Here is a 15,339-nt window from a genome sequence, read left to right as displayed (position 1 = left end):
AGGCAAAGGCAAGAATGTGCAAGATGCATGAAGTGGTTAAAACCAGACAGACCTCACTCTCCTAAGAACTTATTGCTAGAAATAACAGAAGGTGAAAGAAGTGAGAGAGAAGACTCTTGACAGAGTCTGGCGTTAAAAGTAACATCAGATATAGTAAGAAGTAGTGAACAATTTTGAGTCCTTAAACAGGATAGCTAACAGAGAAAAATTGGTTTTCGAGGAAGCATATCCTAACAGTAGACTTAGATTCAAGGGGGCAAGCTCAGCGGTAATTCTGTTAGTCCAAGCATGAGGTGAGGATAGTAGCTGTGGCAACAGTAAAGAAGGGAGCAAACTGGAGAGACATTTTCAGTAAAGAACTGTCAGGCTTAGGTGATTGGAATGAATTGAATGTGAATTATAAGATAAGAGACATCAAAAATAATTCTAGCTCTGTAAGCCTGGGCTCAGGAGGGTGGCAATATTATTACTTGTATTAGACGTTTTCTAAACAGTTGAAAGATAGGAATCATATAGAATGTGACTCATACTCTATGTAGCAGTCAGTGATTTTACATCTGAGCGCTTCATGAAAATGATGCCATTGTAATCGTATGTAGCTGCTAGGTTATTTGCAGGAAAACAAGCCTCTTCCTCTTTGAGTTCCTTTATTTTTTTCTTTCATAATAAAGGTAATTCCCAGGCCTGGGACTGGTGTAACTGTAGGAGAAAAAGGAAACATTGGGTTACCTGGTTTGCCTGGAGAAAAAGGAGAACGAGGATTTCCTGGAATACAGGGTCCACCTGGTCTTCCTGGACCTCCAGGTAAAAAAGACTGTGCTTAACGTCCTTGCATTTATGGCATCTTTCTAATCCATGTATACAGTATTATACTAGTTCCAGGGTGAACAGGACAGTAGAAGACGTGAGTATTTTTTAATTGACAGAAACTTCTCAACTCTTACTACAGCCTTTCTCACCAAATTCCTTATCTGTACTTAAAAAAGAAAGCTGAATCAATGGAATAGTGCCCTTTTACCTTAAAAATCCCATTTCTACCGTTTATTATTAATAAAGTACACCAAACATTCCTGTGACCCAAAAATTAATCATTACACTGTTCATGCTGTTATGGAAGGAAACACTGTTCTAATAATGCCTAGTTTTGTAAGATTTTCTGTATAAAAATAGTAAGCAGCACTATTCACTGAGAGTTCCAGAAACATCTACCTAGAAATCCCTACCATGATTTTGCTGTGCAATAAAATCTCGGGGCTCAATACTTAGTTTTATATCATTCCCTTGTTGAAGATACACAGTATAGTAGAGCATTTCTAATTTGGCCAAAAATTGAGCACTGCCCTTGTTCAGCATGTTTGTTTGGAAGTTCTCTGAAATGAGGTGATAGTATGGATTTATGTAAAATTTGAAAAAGCATCTGGTACAGTACCTGGCACACATACATGTTTAATAAATTATGGTTCCTTTCCCTTCAAAGTTATTTGACTATGAAATATTAACATGATGAGATGAGTGACACTCAGTGATCCTTCCAAGGTGAAAGAGAACAATGTGGGTCCCATTTTACTCTAAGTATGCACTTCAGATTTCTAATGTCAAGATAGTGGACTAAATGCATACTGTGTCTGGAAAATTGAGATAAGGAATTCTCCCAGGATGCAGCAAAAAAGTTAAAGAGTTAGATAGTATGAAAGAAAAGTTAAGAGACATAAAGGATAAACCTAGAAGTTCCAAAGTCCACCATGAAGGAGTGCAAGGAGGAGAGAATGGAACAAGAGGCTATATTTGAAAAATTAATGACTGAGAACTTCTATCTATTCAAAAAATACATGAGTCCCTATGGAAAATCTTATGAATTACTAAGCAAGAGTAAAATAATAATAATACAAAAATACATAACTAGACATGTTGTAGGGACATTTTAGAATTTAAGGGTAAAAAGAAACTCTTAAAAACTATCCAAGAGAAAAGACAGATCACCTATAAAACAATGAGAGTCAGAGGAAGATAATGGAGCATATTTTCAAAGTGATAAGGAAAAATAACTATAAATTTGGGATTCTATATTACATCAAACTATCATGCTAGTGTGAAGATGGAATACTTAGGAAGTACACCACCTCCAGAACTTCTCTGAAATAGTTACTGAAGGTTTTATTCCAAAAAAGAAGGGAATAAATTCAGGATGAAGTTGGGGGTGGGAGTGCGTAAGATGCAAGAACCAATGGGTAGTAAGGATATTAGTAAAGTATATTAAGTCTAAATAAGTATTGACCATAAAAAAATAACAGAGGTATTTTAAGGAACTACATGGAACTATAATTGCACACATTATTAGCACACGATATGGAGGTGCAGAGAGAATAGGGAAAGTCAGTGATAATGTTTTTGGTCTTTTTAGAGGGAGAGAATACAAATATTATTAACTCTATAAGATTTTAGAAAAATACAGGATTAAGCACATAGGTTAAAATTTTAGTAGTAATCACCAGAGAAGAATAGAAATAAAATGCATGATTTATACACTCAACGAGGAAAGAAAATGACCAAAAATCTTGATCTACGTAAGACAAGTTAGGATCGAGACAAAACAGACACAGATAAACTTGGGTATATAGAAAATAAAATATAAGATGACAAGAAGAAGTTAAAAATAATTCAGTAACCCCAATAGGGACTAAACACTGAAAGGACTAAACACTGACTAAAAGTCAAAAACGAAAATAAAATTGGAATAAAAATATCTATATACCATGCACAATAGAAGTATCTAAAGTAAAAGACACGGCAAACTTGAAAATGAAGCAATGGAAAGATGTTAAGCAAATGCTGTCAAAAAGAAAGCTGGTTTAGCAGTTCTATTACAATATTAAATAGAATTCAATTCAAAAAATGCATTAAAAAGACAAAGAGATATTTCATATGGATAAATAGACAAATTATACCACAATGAACTAAAAGTCGTGAAAATTTATGCATCTAAAAGTATAACTTTGAATATAAAAAGAGAAACCTGATAAACTATAAGGGATAAATTGTCAAATCCCCAACTTATCAAGTAGGTGAAAAATAGATAAGGACATAAATTATTTGAGTAACACAATCAAACTGTATGTATGGGGGAGAGAGAAAAGCTGTGTGTGCAGCAGAGAATATACATTTCTTTTCAAACATACATGAAACATTTATAGAAAATGTTTAGACTCTATTAGACCAGAAAAAATCAAAACATCTTTTAAAATTATATGTAGGTCATGTTCTGTGACCACAGTGAAATAAAGTTAGAAATTAACAACAAAGAGCACCAAATATCTTTACATTTGTATATTAAAATGCACATTTGTAAGTACCTCTAGAAGTAAAGAGGAAACAGAAATGGAGGCAACAAACTACTGAATACTGAACAACCTCATATCAAAACTCATTAAATATAGCCAAAGTGGCACCCTTAATTTATCACAAAATTAGAGATACTAAAAATAAATGAGCTAAGTTGAAAAAATAACAAGAAATAAAACAAGCACAAACAAAATAGAAGGAAAAACTTGATAAAGGTAAAAATAAAGATAAAATATGATCAAGATAGAGGCAAAAGACGGCACAAATAAAATCAGTAAAGAAAAAAAGATTATTACCATGAATATAATTAATTTTAAATTACAAGAAAACTATATCAATGTATTTGGAATTCTAGATGAAATATACATTCCTCATGAAACAGAAACCATAAATTACTAAAACTGTCCTGAGAAAGTAGGAAATCTAAGTAGATTAATTACCATATAAAATTCTAAAATGTTAAAGAGCTCCATGAAAAAGCCTTGGTTCTATAGGTGGTTTGATAGAGTTTTATGGATGAATCCTAGGAAGTCGTTGATCAGGTAATTCTCATATTTTACAAACTATTTCAGAACATTTAAAAAAAGGGAAATTTAATTTAGTAGCACTGATACCAAACTACCAAGGAGATAACACTAGAAATAACTGTAATTCAGACTCATTTATGAAGATAGGAGCAACAATCCTAAATAAAATATTATCAAATCAATCCAGAAGTATATTAAATAATATGATATTATAACCAAGTAGATTTAACCCTAAGATTGCAGGGATGGTTTAACATTACTGTAATTGACTACATTGACAGATTAAAATAGGCCAATAGACGCAGAGAAAACAGTCAATAAAATTCAATACCCATTCATTTTTAATATGAAAAAAAATCTTAAACTAGGATTAAAAGGGAACTACCTTGGGGCCGGTTCCAGGGCCTAGTGGTTAAGTTTGGCATGCTCCGCTTCAGCAGCTCATGTTCGTGGGTTCAGATCCCAGGAGTGGACCTACACCACTCATCAGCCATGCTGTGGTGGCCACCCACATACAACATAGAGGAAGGTTGGCACAGATGTTAGCTCAGGGCTAATCTTCCTCAAGCAAAAAAAGAGGAAGATTGGCAACGGATGTTAGCTCAGGGCGAATCTTCCTCAGGAAAAAAAAAAAAGGGAACTACCTTAACTTGATGAGACTGTCTACTTCATACAGGAAGTATAGCAATGTACAGAAAATGTCATACTTTGTGGTGAAACATCAGGAGCATTCTCATTCAAGTCAAAAATAATATAAAGATACTTCTGAGTCATCAATACTGTTCTGTCCTTATACCAGAGATGCCAACCAGTGCACTAAGTCTGGAAGAAAAAAGTGGTGTAAGGATGGAACAAAAAAACCCAAATTTTGGTTACTCACAAACCAGATGATAATCTACCCAGAAAGCCTAAAAGAATGAAATGACAAATTACCAGAAATTAGAATGTTTGCAAGGCGGTCTGATCTGAGTTGCGTATTAAATAATTTGCCTTCTACAGGAACAATAAAAAAATTAAACATGTAAAAGAAAAAAATTCAGTTAACAATAGTAATAGCAATAAAATTCACAGTAATAATCAAATTAACCCATGAATAAACCTGACAAAAGTTGTATAAGACCTCTTTGCAGAATTTTGTAAAATATTATTAAATAATATAAAATTAATAAATGGAGAGATATACTTAATTATTACTTGATGTGATAACTCAATATTATAAACAGGCGATTCCACCAAAAGTTAATCTTTAAATTCAAATTAATCTCGTTCAAAATTACAATGTCTTTTTAAAACTGAAACTGACTAACTGATTCTGAAATTCATTTAGAAGAGTAAATGTGTAAGTGTAGTGAAGATGGTTTTTAAAAAGAACGAAGATGGGTATATTTTCCTTACCAGTTTTGAAAACCTTTTAAAGCTGTAGTAAGGAAAAAGTGTGTTAATGGTGCAGGAATATATAGTGGAACAGAAGAATGTCCAGAAATAGAGCCATGTTTACCTGAGAACTTTGAAATGCCTTTTTCTCTTGCTAATGGCTTTCTAGTATTTCTGAGATTAAAATATCATAATGTCAAAGAAGAGTGGGTAGAGAGTTATTAGTACATTTCCAAAGTAATAAAGCTACATTAAATTATTATTTCTTACACTCAAACTGGTACTTACATTATATGAAACTTTTCATCCTTTCTCCAGATGTTGATTGTAGAAAAAAATGAGAACGTTAACTGGCATTATACATTAAGTGAAGATCTTATCATTACTAATGTCTCATTGAGAACCAAAATAATATCTTCAAAATAAGATCATTTTGATCACTTTAATGGGTATTTTGTTTTTTATCTCAGGGACTGCAGTTATAGGTCCTCCTGGCCCCCCTGGCTTTCCTGGAGAAAGGGGCCAGAAAGGTGATGAAGGTCCACCTGGAATTTCCATTCCTGGATCTCCTGGACTTGATGGACAGCCTGGGGCTACTGGCCTTCCAGGGCCTCCTGGCCCTCCTGGCCCTCACATCCCTCCTAGTAAGCTGTACTTTTCCCTTTTAAGTTCTGTTATTGTTTTTGTTTTGTTTTCACGTATAAGTGAATCTAGCTGAAGGGTAGCATCATTCTTTGTTTTTGACCTCTAAGAGATTCTACTGCTTCTATTTTTGATTTTTGATGATTCTTTGATGTTTAAATTTTCTCTTCAAATTATCACTAATATTATATCTTCCTTTTACTTATAGGTATTTGTATTACTGCAGAGCAGTAACTGAAAATAGGTCTTTTTTTCTAGCTGGTTAGGATTTCTTTTTGTTTAGTCTTCTGAATATTTCACAACAATTTGCTTGCTATCCTTTCTTTATCTTATCTCAGGTGATGAGATATGTGAAGCAGGCCCTCCAGGCCCTCCAGGATCTCCAGGTGATAGAGGACTCCAAGGAGAACAAGGAGTGAAAGGTTTGATCCCCATGTTCATTCCTTCATTCTTTCAAATCATCAGCGAAATCCCCTATATTCTCCACCCTACCTCCACCGCTCATTCCTCTGATCATCCCCCAAGACCATCTCATTACCAATAGTGCACACTTCCATAATCTTGATTTCATGAGTCCCATTTTCTGACCCTATATCTTATCTTTCTAGCTCAGTACCTCTAATAACCTGACCCCAGCCTCACTGAGACCTACCAACTTTATCCCTTAACCTTTTGATGTCCTTTCTTCCCTCTTAACCTAGCTTAAATTCCATAATCGATCATTATAACCAATCCCATGCACTCCTTTGCCCTCCTCTCACTTCATTGTACTCACTTGGAACAAAAGCATAGCCCTAGTAATTCCAAATTACCACCTTTTCTGAGCTTGTACCTTCTCTTCTCTCTTCCAACTTCTAACACGTCCTCTTCTACTCTCATTTTAAGATTCTGACTTTGGTTCCTCCTTCACTGACCAATTGAAGCAGTAACAAGAGAACTTTCACAGATTGCCATCACCACATTTACCACTTACTTGCATCTGTGCCTGTATATTCTGCCTTCCTGCCTATTATTGTCACTGCTCCTATCTAAAGCCAATTCTTCTATTTGTACAATAGATTCCATTCCTTCTTGTTTCCCCAAGGATTTCATTTCAGAAATTCTTGCCTCTCCCACATCATCAATTTTTTCCCTTTTACTGGATCTTTCTCAGCAGCATACAAATAAGCTTTTTTTACCCATGTAAAAAATACCTTATCAAAATCCTACTTCACCTGCCAGATACTGCTCTATTACTCTACTCCCATTTCCAGCAAAACGCCTCAAGAATTTTCTACTCACTGTCTCTAGATAGTCTCCTCTCATTTTCTCTTAAACATACTCTAATTGGGATTTTATTACCGCCCCACCCACCACTCCATAGATGGTGCTTTTGTCAAAGTCACCAGCTGTGTATACCCTGCTAATCCAAATATCAAGTCTCAGGGGGTTTTTTTGCTTTATTTTTCCATTTTTTAAACACTTTCTTCACTTGGTTTTCAGTATATTACATGTCCTGCTTTTCTTCATGCCTCCCTGGAATATTATATAAGATATAGATATGTCTCTCCCTATATATATGTCTCTTTCTCTATATATGTCTCTCTCTATATAGATATATTTATCTATATATCTATATCTATATCTATCTATCTATCTATCTTCTCCCATGTAACTACCATCTAAATAAAAATATAGAATGTTTCCAGGACTCTAGAAGACTCTTTTATGCCCCCTAGTCAGCACTTCCAAAGGTAACCACTATTTTATACTCTATCATGCATTGATTTGCCTAATCTTGAAGTTTGTATAAATGGAATCATACAATATGGGATCTTTTGTGTTTGGTTTCTTTTGCTCAATATTATATCTGTGAGATATATCCATGTTTTTGTTTGTAGCAGTATTTTTTCACTGCTCTTTAGTATTTCATTGTATGAATATACCTAAATATCCATTCTACTGTTAATGGACGTTTGGTCTGGGGCTGTTAAGAATAAAGTTTCTATGAACATTCTTATACATATTTTTTGTAGGACATAAGCATTCATTTCTATTGTGAATATAGCTGGGAATGGAATTGTTGGGTTATAGGGTAGGGTAGGTTTGTTTCCATAGATAACACCAAACCATTTTCCAAAGTGGTTTTAGTTTCCATTTCCCTCATGACTTATTGATGCTGAGCCTCTTTTCTTATAGTTTGTATTCTCTTTGTAAAGTGCCTGTCTTTTTCCTTTCCTTTTTTTTTTCTGTTTTTGCTGAGGAAGAGTCACCCTGAGCTAACATCTGTGCCAATCTTTCTCTACTTTGTAGGTGGTTCGCCACCACAGCATGGCCACCGACGAGTGGTGTAGGTCTGTGCCTGGGAACCAAACCCAGGCCGCTGAAGTGGAGCACACCGAACTTAACCACTGGGCCATGGGGCTGGCCCCTCTTTTTCCTATTTTTAATTGGATTATTGGATATATGTATCACAACTGTCTTCTCCCATCCTATGCTTTGCTTTTTCACTCTTGTCTTTTATTGAACAGAAGTTATTAATTAAAAGAAATCCAATTATTAATGTCCTCTTTTATAGTTAGTGCTATGTTCTGTTTTAGAAATCTTTACTTATCCCAAGGGCCTAATGATATTCCTCTATGTTTTCTTCTAGAAGCTTTATAATTTTGCCTTTCACATTTTGATCTTTGATCTGTCTTCAATTAACTTTTGTGTATAGTTTGAAGCAGGGATCAAAATTCGTATTTTCCCATATGGATATCAAATTCACTCAATATCATAGTTCAAAATACCATCATTTCCCCACTGAATTCCATTAGCACTTTTGTAAATCTTATGACACTATTTGTGTGAGTCTGTTTCTGACCTCTCTATTTTGTTCCATTGTTCTATTTGTTTCTCCTTGCACCAATGCCAGACTGCCTAAATTATTGTAGCTTTATAGTAGGTCTTGGCTTACTTTGCATTTCCATATGCATGTTAGAAGTAGCTACCCAACATTTAATTTTGGAATGCCCCACAGTTTAGTCCTTGTTCCTCTTCTCTTCTCCATCTGAACTCATTCATTCAGTCTCATGACTTTAAACACCATATACTGGCCAGTGACTTCCAAATTTACATCTCCTGTCCAGATATAAGTCTTTTCCTCTATATTAGTATATCCAGCTTTCTACTTAACATTTTGAACTTGATATCCTGATCAAGTTGAAGTCCTGATCTCTGCCACCTCCTCCCCCATAATTTTTCCACTCATGTCTTTCCTTTCTTACTTAAATGTTGGCCACTCTAGCCTTCTGGTTGCTCAGGCTAAAAACCTTGGAGTCATCCTTGATTCCCCTCTTCTTTTGTATTCCATATATGATCCATGAGAAAATCCCATTGGCTCTACCTTCAGATATGTCCAGAATCCCACCAATTTTCATCGTCTTCACTGCTGTCGCTCTGGGATGAGCTACCATCTCTCCCAGATCATTGCAGCAGTAGCCAATTAAATGGTTACTCTGTTTCTATCCTGGCGCTTAGATTCTATTCTTAACATGGCAGCCAGGGTCATCCTTTTAAAACTTAAGTCATATCGTGTTGCTTTTCTATTTAAATTCTTCTACTAGATTCTGATTTCACTCACAGTAAAAGCCACAGTCTTTATGGTGGCCTATGTGACATTTTATAATATACCACTTGCTATAATTTGTTAACTGTCTGACTGGTTCCATTTCCTCACTCTATTTCAGCAGTCTGGTCTCCTTGATGTTCCTTGTATATGCCAAACATGGCTATTCTTTCTGCCTGGAACGCTCTACACTTGTTATGCACATACTATGTTGTTTAAGTTTTTTATCATATCTCATCTTCTCAATAAGGTCTATCCTGACCACCCTATTTAAAATTGCAACCTGCCATCCATCCCTAGCATATATAATTCCATTTACCCAGCTCTATATTTTCCTATAAACATAACACCTTTTGATATATATATAAATATAATTTAATAACAATTATATATATATATAACATTTAATAATTTGTTACCTTCCTTGTTTATTATCTCTTTCCACTGGTAGAATGTGAGCACCATGAAGACATGGGATTTTGTCTATTTTGTTTACCAATGTATCACAAACACCTAGAACAGTGCCTTGCACATAGTAGGCACTCAGTAAAATATCAAGTGAATCGATTTTAGATGTAGGCTTCTCTAACTACACTGTTAGGTAGGTATGTTATTCCTTAGTGCTGATTTCTTTAGAACCTATCTAAAGAAGGTAGACATACCCTTTTGAGTAAAATTTGTTTTTTGTTATGGTTTTCTCTAGGTGACAAAGGTGACACCTGCTTCAACTGTATTGGAACTGGTATTTCAGGGCCTCCTGGTCAGCCTGGTTTGCCAGGTCTTCCAGGTCCTCCAGGTAAAATCTTTTGCCTCAGGGCAACATTTAAAAATATTTATTGGCTAGATTCTAGTGAGCTCATAGTTTTAGAATGATGCCAGTTTCTCATTTTATAGCCAGTCACTCAAATCCATAAATAATTAAATATGAAATGCCTCTATCTGCCATGAAATAAATTATGCTCTTGTTTCTAATACCTGAAACTACCAACATTTTATATTAAAGCATTTTAACAATATTATTCCAGGAAGCATGTCTTCTCTATTTTCCATATGGTGAGGAAAATAACTTACACAGAGTCTGACTCGTTTCTTCCAGAAATCTGGGGAAAAAGTTCATAATGCCTGGCCCCTGAGTGTAGTTTCCCATGGCAGATCTTCTAGTCACAGGGGATGTATCACATGTTGTCATTAAGGAATGAAGCTTCTACTGAAGTTTTGCAACCAACTACCAATATTCCTCTTTCTATATATAACTCCTCCTTCCCCATTTCCAATCAAAACCATATTTGATATCCATCAGATCCACAACTCTTTTACTCAACAGCCTCTGGGGATATCCCAATATTATATTCTCTTAAATCGTACTTTATGTCTGTGTCAGAGCTGAGAATAGACACCAAATCTCTTACCTTTCTGTCTAGTGAGTCTGCCAAGGAAATCATTTCATTTGGCACTTGGAAATAGATTTTTGGCAAGTATTGTAGCTGTCACTGGAAGTTAATAATCTGGCCTTGTACCTCCAGTCTAGCGTACAGAATTGGAAGTGCATAAGAATTACCTAGAGGGCTCGTTAAGACCCAGATTGTCAGGTCCCACCCCCAAAGTTTCTGATTCAGTAGATCTGGGATGGATGCCCAAGAATTATCATTTCTAACCAGTACCTTGTTAGAAATGATACTGATGCAGCTGGTCCAGGGACCCATTTTGAGAACCCTGCTTTAGTAATATTTCCTCTAGTCTTTGAGCATCAAACATTTCTCATAAACCAAATTTTAGGGAGTAACAAACCAAAGAAAGGACTAGTAAGACTCTAGGAAAATTGTTTAGGTCGGAACAAAGAAAGATATGCATACTTTGTCCGTATCTCCTTCTCCCCTTGGCAATGGAATGGTTCTAGGAGCTTGAGCATCTCTGTTCATAGTACTTGGTAGCTGTGAGCTCTGAAAGGCTTTGAAGTTGAAAATACCTAAGGATACAATATTGTATGTAACATGAAATGTTAGATTTACCTAAAAGAAGGAATGATTTCCTCATTTTGAGAGCATAAAATGGGAAAATGAAAATGTGAATTGTTAAATGGAATTGAATGGGGATCTTATTTTAAAACTTGACTTCCTGACTTGCTGATTTTTATATGAGCTTTGTCAGGGGTTCAAGCACAAAGCTCACATTGTCGTGTGTGTGTGTGTGTGTGTGTGTGTGTGTGTTAGGATCTCTTGGTTTCCCTGGACAGAAGGGTGAAAAAGGACATGCTGGTGCAACTGGTCCCAAAGGATTAACAGTAAGTTTTGAGTATATTATACAACAAGAGAAGTAGAAGAAAGCCATTTATACTTTGAATTTTCACTCGTGGATATATGTAAAGGAAATTTAGTTTTTTATTAAATTTTGATTTATTTGATTCCTTGACTCTCCCTGACTCACATGCCTCACTTGGTTCATAGCTTTGTACACTAACTGTTATTGTGTGGGTTGATGGGATAAACTAGAGAGAGGAAAGTGTTAGAAAAAAAAGAAATTGATATTTTTCTCTTTCTTCTTTTTCCCCTCTTTCTTTCATTTTTTCCCTCAGGGCATACCAGGAGCTCCAGGTGCTCCAGGCTTTCCTGGATCTAAAGGTGAACCTGGTGACATCCTCACTTTTCCAGGAATGAAGGGTGACAAAGGAGACTTGGGTTCCCCTGGAGCTCCGGGGCTTCCTGGTTTACCCGGCACCCCTGGACAGGATGGATTGCCAGGGCTTCCTGGCCCCAAAGGCGAACCTGTGAGTTGGTTTGATATTCTTGGTTTTGTGATGTCAAATTGTTACTTAGGGATGTTTCTTAGGATGGGCCTGGTGCTGAGATGAACACCCAATCATTGCTTAAAAGAATGTGATTATATGTAGTAATGGTACATTGTTACTGACTATGTAGGGTTTCTTTACCACTCTTTTCTCTCAGTTGTTTCATAAATTCCCTCTTCCTAACCCATTACTATATTGAGGATATTGGCTGTGAATAGGTGGGCAGGTTAAGATGCTTATGGGTCAGTATGAGGTTCCCCTTCTCTTACCCCATATATTCTTCTCTGGGTTTATTTAGACCTAACAACAGAAGTCTAATTTAGTTTTTATATACAGGCATACCTTGGAGAAATTGTGGGTTTGGTTCCAGACCACTGCAATAAAGCAAATATCGCAGTAAAGCAAGTCACATGAAGTTTTTGGTTTCCCAGTACATATAAAAGTTATATTTACACTCTACTGTAGTCTGTTAAGTGTGCAGTAGCATTATGTCTGAAAAAACAATGTATACACTTTAATTAAAAAATACTTTATTGCTAAAAAATACTAACCATCATCTGAGCCTTTGGCGAGTCATAGTCTTTTTGCCTTGATGTTGATGGCTGCTGACTGATCAGGGGAGTGGTTGCTGAAGGTTGGGGTGGCTGTGGCAATTTCTTAAAGAAAGACAACAATGAAGTTTGCTTCATTGATTGACTCTTCCTTTCATGAACGATATCTCTGTAGCATGCAATGCTAATTGATAGCATTTTACCCACGGTAGAACTTCTTTCCAAATTGGAGTCAGTCCTCTCAAACCCTGCCACTACTTTATCAACTAAGTTTATGTAGTATTCCAAATCCTTTGCTGTCATTTCAACAATCTCCACAAGGAGTAGATTCCATCTCAAGACACCACTTTCTTTGCTCATCCATAAGAAGCAACTCCTCATCCTTTCAAGATTTATCATGAGATTACAGCAATTCAAGCTCCACTTCTAATTCTAGTTCTCGTGCTGTTTCTACCACATCTGTAGCTACATCCTCCACTGAAGACTTAAATCCCTCAAAGTCATCCATGAGGGTTGGAATCAACTTCTTCGAAACTCCTGTTAATATTGATAGTTTGACCTCTTCTGATGAATCATGAATGTTCTTAATGGCATCTAGAATGAAAACCTTTCCAGAAGGTTTTCAATTTTCTTTGTCAAGATCCATCAGAGGAATCACTATCTATGGCAGCTATAGCCTTACAAAATGTAAGAAATCTTAAATAATAAGACTTGAAAGTTGAAATTTCTTCTTGATCCATGGGCTACAAAATGGATGTTGTGTTAGCAGGCCTGAAAACAACTTTGATCTCATTGTACATCTCCATCAGAGTTCTTGGGTGACCAGGTGCATTGTCAATGAGCAGTAATATTTTGAAAGGAATCTTTTTTTCTGAGCAGTAGGTCTCAACAGTACGCTTAAAATATTCAGTAAACGGTGTTGTAAAAAGATGTGCTGTCATCCAGGCTTTGTTGTTCCATTTATAGAGCACAGGCAGAGTAGACTTAGCATAATTCTTAAGGGCCCTAGGATTTGTGGAATGGTAAATGAGCATTGGCTTCAACTTAAGGTCACCAGCTGCATTAGCCCTAAACAAGAGAGTCAGCCTATCCTTTGAAGCTTTGAAGTCAGGCATTGACTTCGCCTCTGTAGCTATGAAAGTCCTAGATGGCATCTTCCAATAAAAGGCTGTTACATCTACATTGAAAATATGCTGTTTAGTGTAGCCACCTTCATTAATGATCTTAGCTAGATCTTCTGGATAACTTGCTGCAGCTTCTGCATCAGCACTTGCTGCTTCACCATGCACTTTTATGTTATGGAGACAGCTTCTTTCCTTAAACCTCATGAACCAACCTCTGCTAGCTTCACACTTTTCTTCTGCAGCTTCCTCATCTCTCTCAGCCTTCATAGTATTTAAGAGAGTTAGGGCCTTGCTCTGGATTAGACTTTGGCTTAAGAGAATGTTGTGGCTGGTTTGATCTTCTATCCAGACCCCTAAAACTTTCTCCGTATCAGCAATAAGGCTGTTTTGCTTTCTTGTCATTCATGTGTTCACTGGAGTAGCACTTTTAATTGCCTTCAAGAACTCTTCCTTTGCACTCACAACTTGGCTAACTGGTGCAGGAGTCCTGGCTTTCGGCCTATCTCAGCTTTCGACATGCCTTCCTCACTAAGCTTAATCATTTCTAGCTTTTGATTTAAAGTGAGAGATGTGCGACTCTCCTTTTACTTGAACACTTAGAGGCCATTGTGGGGTTATTAATTGGCCTAATTTCAATATTGTTGTGTTTCAGGGAATAGGGAGGCCCGAGGAGAGGGAGAGAGCCACAGGACTGGCTGGTTGGTGGAGCAGTCAGAACACATACAACATTTATTGATTAAGTTCGCCATCTTATATGAGCACAGTTCATGGCACCCCAACACAATTACGATAGTAACATCAAAGATCACTGTTCACAAATCACCATAACCAATATAATAATAATGAAAAAGTTTGAAATATTGTGAGAATTTCCAAAATGTGACACAGAGACACAAAGTGAGCAAATGCTATTGGAAAAATGATGCCCATAGAGTTGCTTGATGCAGGGTTGCCATGAACCTTCAATTTGTAAAAAACACAGTATCTGTGAAGTGCAATAAAGTGAAGCGCAATAAAATGAGGTATGCCTGTACAGTAAGCTTAGAGATTAGTGTGAGTAGATGGCCATGTTAAATGTGCCACAAAGCCTAAATATTGAACATAAATGAACAGAGTCTTGTTTTGTGCACAACACGCAGCCCAGGATATTTAGGTGGGAAGTGACATTTTATAAAATGGTAGCTAGACTGTAAACTGCTTGGCTTATACTAGAATGTAAGCTTCATGAGGGCAGAGATCTTTATCTGTTATTATTCTTTGTTGTGTAACTAGCACCTGGCACATAGTAGGAACTCAAAAATATTTGTTGAATAATTGAATAAGTGGAGTGATCACACATACCATCTCATAATAACACACACTTATACAGCTTATGAGAACTATTTATGGCTATATCATTTCTCTAGTT

At 36.2% G+C, this 15,339-nt stretch overlaps 1 protein-coding gene across 1 annotated transcript in view; it reads left to right on the top strand.

The window, feature by feature from the left end:
- COL4A5 (collagen type IV alpha 5 chain) overlaps nt 1–15,339 on the top strand; it is a 228,084-nt gene that overhangs the window by 125,953 nt on the left and 86,792 nt on the right. Inside the window, exons 19-24 of the mRNA XM_004440476.3 lie at nt 672–804; nt 5,711–5,884; nt 6,221–6,304; nt 10,175–10,267; nt 11,682–11,752; nt 12,044–12,235. Of these exons, the coding sequence (XP_004440533.1) occupies nt 672–804; nt 5,711–5,884; nt 6,221–6,304; nt 10,175–10,267; nt 11,682–11,752; nt 12,044–12,235 (747 nt within the window). The remainder of the gene's footprint in view (nt 1–671; nt 805–5,710; nt 5,885–6,220; nt 6,305–10,174; nt 10,268–11,681; nt 11,753–12,043; nt 12,236–15,339) is intronic.

Source organism: Ceratotherium simum, chromosome X (assembly GCF_057802395.1).
Source record: "Ceratotherium simum simum isolate JZ-2026a chromosome X, ASM5780239v1, whole genome shotgun sequence".
Lineage (NCBI taxonomy): Eukaryota > Metazoa > Chordata > Mammalia > Perissodactyla > Rhinocerotidae > Ceratotherium > Ceratotherium simum.
This window is presented reverse-complemented; position numbering and strand designations above follow the sequence as displayed.